This window comes from Plectropomus leopardus, chromosome 20, assembly GCF_026936395.1.
Source record: "Plectropomus leopardus strain MGB_pleo_1.0 chromosome 20, ASM2693639v1, whole genome shotgun sequence".
In the NCBI taxonomy this organism is placed as follows: domain Eukaryota; kingdom Metazoa; phylum Chordata; class Actinopteri; order Perciformes; family Serranidae; genus Plectropomus; species Plectropomus leopardus.
Genome location: NC_142195.1, coordinates 551,588 through 567,186, shown reverse-complemented (window position 1 = coordinate 567,186; position 15,599 = coordinate 551,588). Strand labels below are relative to the sequence as shown.

Sequence of the window (15,599 nt, the reverse complement as noted above, 5' to 3'; positions counted from 1 at the left end):
GGATGGTTATGATAAACTCAAGCCATTCGGTTTGGCCCTTTCAGGGTGCATCGATGGATTTTCATGTAAAGTACTGTGGCTTGCATGTGGACCAACAAATAATGACCCATCAGTGATCGCTCACTATTTCCTGTCATGTGTGCAACACCTTGCTGTCATCCCCATGAGACTGAGGACTGATTGTGGCACAGAGAACGGGACCATGGCTGCAATTCAGTGCACCTTACTACCACAATGACTACTACTCTGGAGCATCCAGCCACATGTACGGCTCATCCACAAACAACCAGAGGATTGAGTCCTGGTGGTCCATATTCAGAAAGGGAAGGTAAGGGCCTTCATAAAGTTATTTAATTATATTTAACCATTGATTTCATTCTTCAAACATGCATATATGCTTAGAAATAATAATAATAATAATAATAATAATGATAGTAATAATAATATTTGTTGGATTAAATAACTGTCACCTCTGGCTGCTGCAGCTACAGAGCAAGCCTTTTAGTCGAAGCAGCCTCTTTAAGTGCACTCAAACATTGTAGCATGTCCTGTTTGTTAAAAAAATAGTAATCCGATGTTGAAATTTCTGTTGAATTCTGCAGGATAAAAGCTAATTAGCAAACTAAACGAGGTGCCATAAGGTTACATTATGATGTGTTCAAGGTCGGCTCGGAAAAATGGTATTAGGCGATGGTAAACAAAACAGTCATCATGGTGTGTTCAAATACAGCAGGTACACAAAAATAATGTAGGCTAGCTGTGTATGTGCACATTTATAATAAAATTGACACTTTTTTTCAGTAATAATCACTTTTACATGCAGTAAATGATAAATGAATTCAATAACTTTTTAGTGAAATAACTAGTTTGCATGAATTTGTAGTATCTTAAAAATGTGATTAATCACAATTAATCACAGCCTAAAACTGTGATTAATCTGATTGAATTTTTTAATTGATTGACAGCACTATTATTTTCATATCAATTTCTATAGGTGTCAGTTCTGGATGGAACTATTTGCAGACCTTAGAGACGCTGGATACTTCAACGGGAGTCACGACCATCAGTGTCTGTTAAGATACTGTTTTGGTGATGTTATTCAGAGGGACTTGGATGAGTGTGTGAGACTGTGGAACACTCACAGGATTCGCCCCTCCAGAACAGCATCATGTCCAGGAAGAGTGCCCAATGAACTCTACTACTTACCACACAGGTAATACATTTGGCAGCAGATAAATATTTGTATTTGTTTTACTTTTATCTTTATTTTAATTAAATGCAATTATGTCTTCTGTTTAACACAGATTTGGCTCCAGAGACTGTGGCTTTAAAACTGAACAGGCTGAACTGGATGCCTTTCCTGAGGCTCACCTGTCAAGAGCTCCATGTGGGGACCCAAACATGCAGGAGTACTTGGACTTTGCCATGGAGCACAATCACTTACAGAAGCCAGAGTACTGGCAGTCTGCAACTGAACTTTATCTGAAACTGAAAGAAATTGCTCAGCTATGAATTAAAATTGATAAAAAAGGGAGGTTCTATGTAATGGTGGAACATAAAGTGTCTGAATCTGTCACCAAAAGCGTCATTATTTTAAATGGGAAATAATTGAATAAAAAACAAAGTAATGTAATGAGAAATGTTTATTTATTACATTACATTTTTTGTATTATAGAAAACAGAATCTCGAGAAATACTGTTTGTCTTATTTGATCAAAAAAACAGCGATTCATAAACAGACCACAGTTTGAGCTAACACAGTTTGGAGCTAAAATAATTGTCAAAATGCTGAGAAACTGACAAAAAAAACATGCTCACATATCTTTACACTATAAAAACCCAACAACAGCAACTGCACATTTAGGTGCACCTTTAACAACAGAGACAGAGTCTGGGCTCTAGAGGTCATCTACTCGTATGGCTTACAAACAGCCAAATCCTGGACTGTTTTGAATTCCAAAGTCCATTTGTGACTTAAACACACTGTATGAGTCGAGGAGTGGTAATTTCAACAAGTTTGAACATGTATTTGCCATTGGGAATGGAGAGTCATCCAGGAACTCTATCCGTGGCAATGGTTCCAAGCCAGAAGGGGGAAGTGATGTCAGCCCAGTTGCAAACATCAAAACATCCTCCACAGACACAGCAGCCTGGCCTTCTGCAAGGAAAAAATGTTTAGATACACCATGGTAATGTGGTTTTCCAACTAGTTACAAAAATACCTTACAAACCTTCACAATCAAGGAGATAGTCTGCTCAGTAGACCAAAGCTTGACTTTTTTTTAAGTCTCCTGTTACTCCCTGAAGGACTGAGGTCAGGTATGAAAAGTCTCTCAAGTTCAAAGCCAGTGAGTTGCTTTTCAGAGTGGCACAGGACAGGGGCCAGCAAAGTAGGGTGTTGCTGTAGTGCAGTCAAAAACTGCAGGGCTGAAAGACCATCTTTAAATCTACAAAGTGAACACAAACACTGTTTCACTGCTGTGTAGTGCCAACTGTATTTAAATTATCTAAAGAAAACTATTGAATATTCTCTTCCCTACAATTACAATCCGCCTAAACACGTCTACGTTTGGGGAAAATGGTTTTGTGTTGAACATCACTCTTAAATTCTTTTGCCTTGCACATGACTATGGTAAGTGTTAAAAACTACACAATCACACAGAGGAATGACAGAGAGGGTAGGGTGGCATGGGTAGTTATAGACTGGCACAAGGCAGGGAATGGACAGACATACATCACAAAGGCTATCAGTTTTAATACACTAAGGCACAAATTCTGTCACAGGGACTAACTGATAAGAGAAGGACATGCCATGAGGCATTTCAAACAAAAGATTATTACATAAACACATGAAAAAGAAGCCACATCATTATAAATATGATGTTACCTGCCAATTACAGATGAGTTGCGGTCGATAATATACCATCGGAGGTAGTCAGCCACGATTTCTTTCTTTTCTTCCAAAGCAGACAGATGTCTCAGACAACCTGCTGTCTGTAACATTGTGCTGTGTCTCATGATGCACTCCTGTTGAGCATCCAATGAAGCAGCATTCTCAATCTGAAAGATACAAAAAGGGGGGGGTATAAACACTCTAGCAAATAACTGTATGTGCTGTACATTCTTGCCTTTTTTTATTCAGTGACATACATAGCATGGTGTAACCCTACCCTATTAAAACTAATAAATGGGGGGATCACGTGATGCACAGACCCGAGTAGACGTGAAGGTGCCAGCTCCCGGCTGTTTTGCAAAAAAATTTATTTTTTAACTAATTTTCTACCAGTGGGAAACTTTGTCGGGTGCACATTTGGTTCGTACGGAAGCCCTAAGCGGACGTGTTTTTTTTTTTTTTTTTACAAGCCGTTTTCTCGATATAACGAGATATTATCTCGTTATAACAAGATATTATCTCGTTATCTCGAGAAAACGGAGTTTGTTTTCCTGAGATATTATCTCGTTATCTCGAGAAAACGAACTTTGTTTTTTTGTTTGTTTTTTTTTTAACTTTATTGAATGAACGTCAGAAGAAGAAGTGGCGGGTGGATGATGTGACAGCAGGTGCCGTGCGGTGTTCAGCGCGGACAAATGCGTGCAGGTTCTCGCCCCTGCACGTACCAAAAAGCACCGGAGCAACAGTATAATAATCTAGTTATGATTACTGATGAATTTGGGTGATGTGTTCCTGTAATAATCATCTTACCTTGCGCATTTGTCCGCGCTGAACACTGCACGGCACCTGCTGTCACATCATCCACCCGCCACTTCTTCTTCTGACGTGCATCTTACCTTGCAAATGCGCGGGGGGCGCCGACAAGACTCGCTGGTAGAGAGGGACCAAGAGCCATCCTGGTAAGGCTGCACGATTACACCGACAAGCAGAAAACCCTACAAGCAACCAGAAACAGAGGCGCACTAAACATCGAGGGCAGCAATGTCTCATTCTACCAGGATTTCTCCATGGAGGTTGTGAGAAAGAGGATGGAGTCTGCAAATGCCCGAAAACAACTGAGAGAAGCTGGAATAAGGTACTCTTTTCTGTACCCTGCTGTCATTAAAATCTTTCATCCCTATGGCACCAGCTCCTCATTCTCCACCACCAAGGAAATCAACGACTACGTTCACAAAATGACTGCATCAAAGTAATCGTCGGACTATGTGGGTAAACGTATGGTGACAGCTCCAGGTATGACTGTTAAAGGCAGAATAGAATGAATACAGTGTGTCTGTGTGTGACATAGTGCTCTGCATATCCGGGTCACCTTCTTAAAGAGACAAGATTCAAATAGCCTTTCTTCAGGAGACGCATTTAAATGATGAGGAGCACAAAAAATATCATAGGGAGTGGGTTGGTCAAATTTTTTTCTCATCACATTCAACAAGTAGAAGAGGTGTGATAATTCTTTTGCATAAAAACCTTCCATTTACTGCCACAGCCTCTTTTAAAGATACTGAAGGTAGGTATGTCCTGGTTAAAGGGATACTACATGGTGAAAATATTCTTTTAGGCAATGTTTACGCTCCTAATACCCAGGATGAATCATTTTATGCATCTTTATTTAGTCAATTAGCTGATATGGATTGTCCAAACATGATAATTGGGGGTGACTTTAACTGTGCCTTATGCCCAGTCATGGACAGACTTCCCCCTCAAACAAGTATGTCCAAGAATGCCAAGGCTGTTTTAAATATTAACAAAGAATTTCATCTTTTAGACATCTGGAGACATTACAATCCAATTTCAAAACAATATACTTTTCATTCTCAACCCCATCATTCAGCTTCACGCATTGATTATATTTTTGTCTCTCGATGTCTGTTACACTTAGTTGAATATGCAGATATTGGACATATTGCCCTCTCGGACCATGCTCCGGTAATTATGGGAATGCAACCTCTGAGACCCAATGACCGCTCATTCTCCTGGAGAATGAATACAACTTTGCTAACAGACGATAAATTCGTGAAATACCTGACTGATCATACTGATGTATTTTTAGAAACAAATGACAACAACGGAGCTGATCCAAGAATAGTGTGGGATACTTACAAAGCTTATATGAGGGGTATGATTATATCATTTGCAAGCCAGCGGAAAAAAGAGCGAGCTGCCAAACAACTTGAAATAGAAAATAAAATAAAGCAATTAGAGGAAACATTCTATAGAACAAAATCAGATGCAACTCTTATTGAACTTAAATCAGCCAGAACAGCACTATATGACATGATTAAGAGGAAGGCAGAAATAGACATTTTATTCACTAAACAGAAATTTTTCGAATTAGCTAACAAACCAAATCGTCTGCTTTCTCGGCTGGTAAGGAATGCCCCCATTAAATCCTATATTGCAGCTGTACTGGATGAAAACAATCAAAGACAGATTAATAATAGTCAAATTAATGACAGTTTTAAAAGATTCTATGCCATCTCTGTACAGCTCAGAGATTGATATAGAGAATCTTAGAGCAGGTGGGCTTTTGGACAGCCTACATATTCCACGATTGTCTGAGGATCAGTCAAACTTATTGGAATCCCCTATCTCCATATTAGAAATAGATCAAGCTATCTCCACACTTCAATCAGGGAAATGTCCTGGGGAAGACGGCTTCCCAGTTGAATTTTTTAAAACAATGAAGGGGAAGATTAACAACCTTCTGCTAAGGGTTTTCAATAAATCAGTTGAGGACTCTAGACTCCCTGATTCTATGTATAGGGCCAATATAACCTTAATTGCAAAGAAAAACAGGAATCCAGAACTTTGTTCATCCTACAGACCCATTAGCCTCCTGAATGTTGATAACAAAATTCTATCTAAGATACTTGTTCTTAGGCTAGAGAAAGTGGTGATCTCAATTGTAGAGGCAGATCAGATGGGATTTATTAAGGGTCGAAATTCTTATCACAATACAAGACGCCTTTTCCATATTATCCATCACCTTAATTTTTACAAGACGCCTGGTGCTATTGTTTCTATGGACGCTGAAAAGGCGTTCGATAGAATTGAGTGGCAATATTTGTTTGAAATTCTGAAGAGATTCGGTTTTGGGCATAGTTTCCTGAACTGGATTAGACTGTTATATAAAGAACCGACAGCTTCAGTTCTGACAAATGGCCTCCTGTCCGCTCCATTTAAAGTGAAAAGAGGTACAGCTCAAGGAAGCCCACTGTCTCCTATTTTGTTTGCGCTGGCTATAGAGCCATTAGCGTTAGCCATCAGGCAAAACCCAGATATTCAAGGAGTAACAATTGGCACAAAACAACATAAAATTTTATTGTACGCAGATGATATTCTTGTGACATTAACAAATCCTCATAAATCATTAGAAGCTCTAACTAAATGTATTAAAGAATTCAGCTCAATATCTGGGTATAAAGTAAATTTTGACAAATCAGAAATAATGATTTTGAACAACAGCATAAGAACTGCACCAGTCTATATTCAGCCCTTTCGCTGGGCTCCATCTGGGTTCAATTACTTAGGAATTAAAGTCACTCCTCAAATCAACCAGTTATATACAGCAAATATAAATTCTTTGGTTAAAAGTCTCAAAGAAATGTTAACAAGATGGAAGAGTTTACCTATATCATTTCTCGGTAGAATTAATTTGATCAAGATGACAGTACTTCCTAAAATATTATATACCTCGTCTATGCTCTTTGTGAATCTAAATCCCCACGATATTAAAATAATCAACAAAGCAATGTCAGATTTTATTTGGAACGGCAGGAAACCTAAGATTAAATTAACAACACTACAGCTCCCCAAGGAACAAGGTGGGTGGGGCCTTCCAAACATAGAGTATTATATACTATCTTTGCAAGCCAGGATTATTTCCACATGGGTGAATGAATGTTTAGATTTCCCTTGGTTTGAAATAGAGTTGGCTGTTTGCAGACCTTTCTCTCCAGTGAACATGCTGGACAGGGGTCTGAAGGAACTACCACACAAAGTTACAAATAACCCCTTAATGACTAATGTGTTGTGGGCCTGGAGAAAGCTTAGGAAAATATTTAAGAGCACTCACCCTCTTCATCTTATAACAACTTTGACAGATAACCCAGAACTCTCACCACAACAAAGAGGATCAGATTTTACAGTCTGGCGGAAGGCAGGTATTGTAAGAGTTGTCAATCTCTTTGAGAATGGCAGATTTAGATCATTTGAGTCACTACAAGGTCAGTATCATATATCAAATAAAGACTTCTATAAATATCTACAGGTCAGACACTTTGTGTATAAGAAGAGCAATTCATGGGAAATCTCAAGCGATTCACACTCATTAGATAGATTTTTTTCTTAAATATAAGCAGCAAAAACACTTCATATCTAAATTTTACTCTGAGATGCAGAGTCTGAACTTGGGTAAACTTTCATGGTTAAAAACATCCTGGGGTACCTCGCTCAAATGTGTAATAGATAATGATGTATGGGAGGACATTTTACGATTACCTTCCAGGATTTCAATCTGCAACAGATATAAAGAGTTACAGTATAATATTGTACACAATATATACATATCTCCATATATCTACAGTAAGTATAACGCAGGAACTTCAGAAAACTGCCCCAAATGTAAGTCTCATGTAGGTACTAGGTTACACTGTTTGTGGGAATGCGAAAAAATTCAGTTGTTTTGGAAGGCAGTTTGCTCAAGTATTGGTATAGCAATAAGTCAACAGGTGCCAGTAAACCCACTTCTATGTCTGCTAGGGAAGGCCCCTGGTCTTGGTTTTCTGAAAGAAAACGAGGACGTGATTCAGTCACTTTTAATGCTAGCGAGGAAAGCCATAATGGTAAAATGGGTTGGAGAAGACCCCCCTTCCATTCGTCTGTGGAAATCACTGATCTCCGAAGTCGTGATACTAGTAAAACCTGAACACTGTATTAACAAAAGGACTCATATTTTCCTGCAGAAGTGGAGGAAGCCACTGGAACTTTTGGGAGTGGACTATAATTTGGACTTAAATACATAACATGATGGATATTTGTCACTTTTTGTTTTGTTTTGCTTTGCTTTTTTCTGCCTGTCTTCCCTTTTTCTCTAATTGAAAAGGAATAATATTCTTCACTCACATACTAACTGTTTACTACACAATATGAGCTGTGGTACAAGTGAAATATATTACTTCAGTGTGCTATTGATGCTGCACAAGTATATTTTACATAAACCAGTCTTGTAGCATTTTTGTAATTTTTGACTGTTTTTCTTTGTTTACTGTTTATACTTTTGTCATAAAATTGAATAAATAGAAGTTTGAAAATCTAAAAAAAAAAAACAAAACAAACAAAAAAAAACTAATAAATGAAGCCAATTCTGTGTATGCAATACTGGAAGTAAACATTATCTTAAGACACTGCAGGATGTAAAACTCTGCCCTACCACACTGTAGCCTTATGCTGTTCTCACCTCTTGCAAAGCTTTCCCTATTTCTTCATCAATTATTAAATTAACTGTTGATTTGAACGAAGGCTGACCAGCAAGATAATGTACAAGATCTTCTGACAGGAAATGGGGTCCTGGACCTCCATGTACAACTGACACTGCGATCATCTTTCCTGCCAGGTAGTATTCATCCTCCCTAACAGCTGTGACTGAATTCATATTGCAAAATTGAAAACAAAAACAAACACTATATACTTTAAGATATTGCGGAAAAAAGCATATGCCATGGTAAATATATGTTTAATGATCATTAACCAAACATTAGTATAGTACACATCCAACCCTATGCATACCATTTGCATTGTAGACCAAGAACCGATGTCCTTCTGGTCCATCAAAAATGGGCCGGTCTTTCAGGTGTTTCATTAGCAGAGTTAAAAACTCTCGTCTTGGACCACCTGTGTCAATTCCCTCCTCAGGAACTCCAGCATCATCAGTAAATCTGACCAGCATGTCACAGTTGTCAGAATATGTTGTACGCTTGAAACCTCTGACTGCTCCATCCCAAACATTAGCCCTTGAGATGTTGAACCTGCTGACTCTTTTGTGATCAATAGGAAGTGAAAAGTTTGCCACAATGTCAGGTAGTGTAATGTTCATCTCTCCCCTGTAATGACAAAAGTGATCTAATTAATAGATATTTCAGACAGTGCACAATTTGCCACTTTTACAAAAATTATTTAAATGCCAGAAATACTGCACAATGAAAACACTAGAATGCCACTGTCAAAAGCTCATTTTACACTGCTGTGTGTTGGAAATTCTCCACATTGACTGCAACCAGCTCCTCCTCCTCCTCCTCTTCCTCCACACCTGGTGCATACAGGTCTGTGTATTTACTGTTGGGAAATTACAACTTCCATGTTAAAACATCTTACTAACAAATTTCTTCCCCGTGAGTTAAATTAAAATTATTTGAGTCACTGATTTTTGGCTTACCTGTAGCAAGAAGTCTTGTCTGGATTTGTTTCAGGTGGATCCATATCATCAGTATCAGATATTACTATCTGAAAAACAAATTAAAATGTCAAAACAACAACACTGAAAGTAAGAAACATCAGGCTGCTGCAGTCTGCCTTATTACCTGTCCAGGCTGAATTGTTGCTGAATGTCCTGGTGCATCTCTGAAACATGATAAAAATTACAAAATTATTAAATTAATTAGTACTGTCCTTCAGGCCTACAATAGTCATTAAATAATGTAGACTATAATGAATACAGCCAAGATTCCTATTGGTTGATTAGCACTAGAAAAGCCGTCTCATTAAATATGTTATTCATTTATTTATCCCTGACAAGGGCTAGATGCCAAAATGTCCTTACCTTTCTTCTTTAGATTTGTGTTTGGGAGTACTCTGGTTTTGTGGTTCAAAAACCTGAGAGGAAATGCATAAATTTATCAGCAATTTGTAATAGCTTCCATAATTGTTCCCTTACTACATACAGTACTTATCACTGGTGAAAGGTTGTTTGTATTGACATAGATAAATCAATAAATACATTGATACATAAATAAGTATTAAAACAATAAATAAATAATTGATGTACCACAGTGTCTGCTCGATTGAATTCAGCTGTGCTCCTTGATGCAATGACAATTTCAGAATCAGAGTCTGAGGTATCATCCACTGCTGTAAAAACAGAAAATTCAACAGATCATGTGGATACTGCACATGTATCCTACAGTAGAGTATCTAAAATATGTGGAAAATATTGAATCATGAGATCCACTAACCTCCTTGAAAGTGTGTTTCTAGGCAGATGAAAAAGGTGATCCTGGAATATGGCTTTCCTAGTTCCTTTTTATACTCTGCCAATTTGAATGGCTTTTCTGACCCAGGCACATGGACCACCTCTGAGCAGTCTGGATACAAAAGGACGCACGGTCCTTCTTGCATGTCCTTGTTAAATGTTCTCATTTTCTGGACAGCTTGTTTCAGTATATCAGATGCTGCTACTTCTGGGTCTACAAATAACGGGAGTGTTTTCCCTCTTAGAGGTTTCAGAGCAGTTCCATCAGTTCCATTTGGCACCATCAATCCAATGTTTATCTAGTAAAATAACAAAGATAAGATTAATTTCATGTATTATGCACAGGTAAAATAAAAGATTATACACTACCGTTCAAAAGTTTGGGGTCACTTAGAAATGTCCTTATTTTTGAAAGAAAAGCACTGTTTTTTCAATGAAGATAACTTTAAGCTAATCAGAAATACACTCTATACATTGCTAATGTGGTAAATGACTATTCTAGCTGCAAATGTCTGGTTTTTGGTGCAATATCTACATGGGTGTATCGAGGCCCATTTCCAGCAACTATCACTCCAGTGTTCTAATGGTACAATGTGTTTGCTCATTGCGTCAGAAGGCTAATGGATGATTAGAAAACCCTTCTGCAATCATCTTAGCACAGCTGAAAACAGTTTAGCTGGTTAGAGAAGCTATAAAACTGACCTTCCTTTGAGCAGGTTGAGTATCTGGAGCATCACATTTGTGGGGTCGATTAAACGCTCAAAATGGCCAGAAAAAGAGAACTTTCATGTGAAACTCGACAGTCTATTCTTGTTCTTAGAAATGAAGGCTATTCCATGCGAGAAATTGCCAAGAAACTGAAGATTTCCTACAACGGTGTGTACTACTCCCTTCAGAGAACATCACAAACAGGCTCTAACCAGAGTAGAAAGAGAAGTGGGAGGCCCCGCTGCACAACTGAGCAAGAAGATAAGTACATTAGAGTCTCTAGTTTGAGAAATAGACGCCTCACAGGTCCTCAACTGGCAGCTTCATTAAATAGTACCCGCAAAACGCCAATGTCAACATCTACAGTGAAGAGGCGACTCCGGGATGCTGGCCTTCAGGGCAGAATGGCAAAGAAAAAGCCATATCTGAGACTGGCCAATAAAAGAAAAAAGATTAATATGGGCAAAAGAACACAGACATTGGACAAAGGAAGATTGGAAAAAATGTTATGGACGGATTTAATCAAGTTTGAGGTGTTTGGATCACACAGAAGAATATTTGTGAGACGCAGAACAACTGAAAAGATGCTGGAAGAGTGCCTGCCGCCATCTGTCAAGCATGGTGGGGGTAACGTGATGGTCTGGGGTTGCTTTGGTGCTGGTAAGGTGGGAGATTTGTTCAGGGTAAAAGGGATTTTGAATAAGGAAGGCTATCACTCCATTTTGCAACGCCATGCCATACCCTATGGACAGTGCTTGATTGGAGCCAATTTCATCCTACAACAGGACAATGACCCAAAGCACACCTCCAAATTGTGCAAGAACTATTTAGAGAAGAAACAGGCAGCTGCTATTCTATCTGTAATGGAGAGGCCAGCGCAGTCACCTGATCTAAACCCCACTGAGCTGTTGTGGGAGCAGCTTGACTGTATGGTACGCAAGAAGTGCCCATCCAGCCAATCCAACTTGTGGGAGGGGCTTCTAGAAGCGTGGGGTGAAATTTCTCCAGATTACCTCAACAAATTAACAGCTAGAATGCCAAAGGTCTGCAATGCTGTAATTGCTGCAAATGGAGGATTATTTGACGAAAGCAAAGTTTAAAGGAAAAAATTATTATTTCAAATACAAATCATTATTTCTAACCTTGTCAATGTCTTGACTATATTTTCTATTCATTTTATAACTCATGGTGGTAAATAAAAGTGACTTTTCATGGAAAACACAAAATTGTCCGGGTGACCCCAAACTTTTGAACGGTAGTGTACATATATACATCAGTGTTTCCCATAAATTATGCAGAAAGTGGTGTCCCTCCATGGTCTAATTTGTGCCACCACAGTTTCACAGTGAGCCAAACATGTCTATACACTCAGATGCGACAAAGATAATATATATATATATATTTTTTTTAACTTGATTCAATCTGTGTGATGAGTCAACTATGATACTGATCCACTTCTGAGTCATCTCGAGTCAGATAACGCTAGTCGAGTACTGATAAGTACTAAGACAGTCAGTGCAACTTACCTGGACGTGTTTTCTGTCCTTTGCCATTCTTCCATTCGGCCCATAGTTAAAAGACTGACGCTCTTTGGACTTTGAGCTTCTGTACTCCAGGAACTGTTTGTATGATGAGCAAGGTTTTTCTGCTTAAATAAACAATGTTCCGTTTCAAAATAGAAAGTTAGCAGCCGCTAACCAATAGCACTATTCACTTTCATTCACAGACTTAAGATAGCTAGCGTTATGCTGCACTTACTTTGTTTAGCGTTGTCCGGCTGTTGAGATGTCCCCTGTTCTTCCGTCTGGTCGGCGCCATTTAAAAACTCTAACGACCGACCACACGAAAAACAAAACCGTGTTAATTGGCTCATGTGTTTGCCACAAAACGGGCAAAACATGACTCGGTCTCTGTCCATCTCCGTCCATTGAAAATATCAACACTCTATCACTTCCGGGTCAACCCCGTATTTGGGACGTTCCCTTTCCGGTAGATTGTATTTGCTAATTTGTTTTCTGAAATGTAAATTTGTCTCGGCACTTGTAAATGTGTTTCACGCTTTGTTAATTTGTTTTCCAAAATGTTAAATTGTCTCATATTTTGTAATGTTGGTTAGCACCTCCCGGCCACCGTAATATTCTCTGTAAATTCTAAATTAAATAACTGGCACATATTTTAATACTATTGTTTGTGGCATAGCTGAGGAGGAGAGCAGACTGATGTCTGATTAGGAGTGGCCTGCTACTGTTTTAGTATTTTTCTTTTATGTCTATAGTTCAGCTGATTTTATCCTGCTCTTTTATTTCTGCTGTTTTTAGCGCTTGTGAGGTAAAAACCACTGCATTACACTCCAAGGTTGTGGTTTTATTCCTGTGCTGTGTCTGCCGTTTTTGTTTATTTTTTTTTACTGTATTTTTCCCAGCAGCACTGTGTGTTGAGCAGGCCCATGGTGTGGTGCTTTGTCACTTTAGGGTAAGGGTGTTTTGTGTTGTGTTGTGTATTTGAGGGTAGCACGTGTGGTGAAACTAGTTTTAGCTTTTTTTGTGTGTGTCTTTTGTGCTCTTTCTTTTTTGGGATCCAACTCCTCACGGTCTGCCTTCGTGCACGCACATACATTTTTTTTTTTTTACATTTTATACTTTATATTACTACCCAGAGCCAGCATAGTTTTAAGCCCCTCGCAGCATTTGTTTTAACCTTTTTTTTAATCTGCCATTTTGGAGCCTTGTAACATTTTAACTTGAACTTTGACTTTTTTATGCACCTCTTAATATCATTTTTAACAGCAATTTACAACCACAACCGTTAAATAAATCATTCAATTATTTGCACTTTAAGCCATGTCTCTGTCATTTTTCTCTTAACAAGTCTGCATTTTATAAATGGTTGGGTACTCTAGGTAGACTGAGTCCTACCTACCTTCCCTTCTGGTCACAATATGTTTAGATCTCGTGGATCCATGCAGACTCTGGGCTTTCTGTTCTTTTTATGTCAAAACAAAGGATCGGATTTTTATCCACTCTGATTGTGTGTTCTCCAGGGAGACAACCAAGTCCTTGAAACAAGTCACTGTATTCCGTCATGAGTATATAATAGTCTGTGTCTTCTTCACTTTCAACCACTCTGCGTACCAGGTTCAGTCTCACACAGGCAGATAAACCTAGTTTAGCTTGGTCACAACTATGAATGCCAGTGCATGCTGTCTGTTCTTTGTCACATTTACAATGCATTTCCCTTTCACTGCTATTTCTGCACCAGAGTATCCACTAGCTTTCATATTTGTTGCATGGAGTTTAGGTCTGGTTCTGATTTTCTTGAATACAGTCTCTGATATCACTTTAGCTTGAGGTTCGGTATCCAGTTTCAGTTCAGGATGAATGTCATTAATTGTCAGTCTCATCAACCAGTCTTCTTTGTCTGTTTTATTCTTAGTTACCAAATCTACATACAATTCATCTGATTCACTCATTCAGTGCATGTACTTTACTTTGGTTTGTTTGAGTTTTACAGCACGAAGCGAAATGACTGTTTCTGTTGCATTTTTTGCATACTTACCATATGCTGGGCATTTTTTGGGAGGATGCTGAGTCCCACATCACCCACATGTTCTACCATGACTCTCAGTTTTTCTTTCTTTTCCGTGTCTTTCTTTCCATTTTTTGTCTCAGAAGTGTAACTCTTCATTTTCATTGTTTTCTGCGTGTCCTTTCTCACACTATCCACACCGCGTGTTTCACTGAACAGTTCCTTTGCTTGTGTTTGTCTCTGCTGCCCTGCACAGCATTAATGCTTTTGGCATATCCAAATCCTGCTCTCTTAACAGGCTCTCTCTATGATAACTGTCTGGAATCCCACACACAAGCCTGTCCTTTATTAATGAGTCTGTCAGTCCTCCAAACTCTCAATTATTTTTTTCAACTTCATTTTGTCTTCTTCAGCATCAAATGTGAAGTTATTGTTAATCTTCAGTGCTTCCTGCAGAAACACGGATGCTTTCATTTTTTCACTCTTTTCATCAGCTCCAATTGCAGCCAGGTATAATTCAAAATGTTGTCTGAATTTTGAATTTCAGCCACATTACCTGTCAGTTGAAGACTTGGTGGAGGGTGTAATCCTTCCATATTTACTTTGTTCTGGCCACTTTCTCTGCTGGTAAGTAGAGTAACGGTGACCTCTGCTGGCTCAACCAGGTATTGCGCCAAATTAGCTTGTTGCTCATATGCTCCAACAACCTGACTTTTCTTTACTTCTGAAGTCCCTTACTCCTCTTCAAGACCATCTTCTGACATTATGTGATGTTTGTGTAGTGGACACACACATTTCTTGTGACGATTTGGTGTTTACGGAAAACTTTTTTTAAAACAAAAAAGAAATAAATCGGTTCCGTCTCGGTGTGGACATGGCCTTAGATACCTACTTCCTTGACATGTGGTACAGGCATCTAATTCAGGAGTGTATATATATATATAAACTTTATCTGTTTTAGCATTAAATGTCTTGTCTTTGTACTGTATTTAATTATATATAGGTCAAAATGAATTTGCTTATCATTGCATTTTCATTTACAATTTACACAGAAACCCCACCCCCCCCTAAGCTAAATAAACCATCTCCTGGCTGTAATTTAACATTTGCTCTACAGACGGTGTCCCCATCACATCACAAATAATCATATTTCTCTGTTGTCATTGGATG

The 15,599-nt window shown here is 38.6% G+C and overlaps 1 protein-coding gene across 5 annotated transcripts; it reads right to left on the bottom strand.

Annotated features, from left to right (window-relative positions):
• Window positions 1-1,361: 1,361 nt before the first annotated feature.
• LOC121960081 (uncharacterized) lies at window positions 1,362-12,862 on the bottom strand. 5 transcript variants are annotated; one of them, XM_088071273.1, is made up of 13 exons: window positions 12,663-12,862; window positions 12,431-12,549; window positions 10,180-10,495; window positions 9,993-10,075; window positions 9,768-9,820; window positions 9,529-9,568; window positions 9,384-9,451; window positions 9,188-9,283; window positions 8,738-9,051; window positions 3,704-3,888; window positions 2,888-3,060; window positions 2,232-2,447; window positions 1,362-2,158 (listed from the first exon to the last, which is right to left on the bottom strand). In XM_088071273.1, the coding sequence occupies exons 1-10, from the start codon at window positions 12,820-12,822 to the stop codon at window positions 3,746-3,748; spliced, it is 1,392 nt and encodes a 463-aa protein (XP_087927399.1). In that variant the 5' UTR covers window positions 12,823-12,862; the 3' UTR covers window positions 1,362-2,158; window positions 2,232-2,447; window positions 2,888-3,060; window positions 3,704-3,745. The 5 variants fall into 5 exon arrangements, with proteins under 5 accessions (XP_087927399.1, XP_087927401.1, XP_087927397.1 ...); XM_088071275.1 differs by having other exon boundaries at window positions 12,431-12,523; XM_088071271.1 differs by having other exon boundaries at window positions 1,364-2,158; window positions 12,431-12,552.
• Between the last annotated feature and the right edge of the window lie 2,737 nt (window positions 12,863-15,599).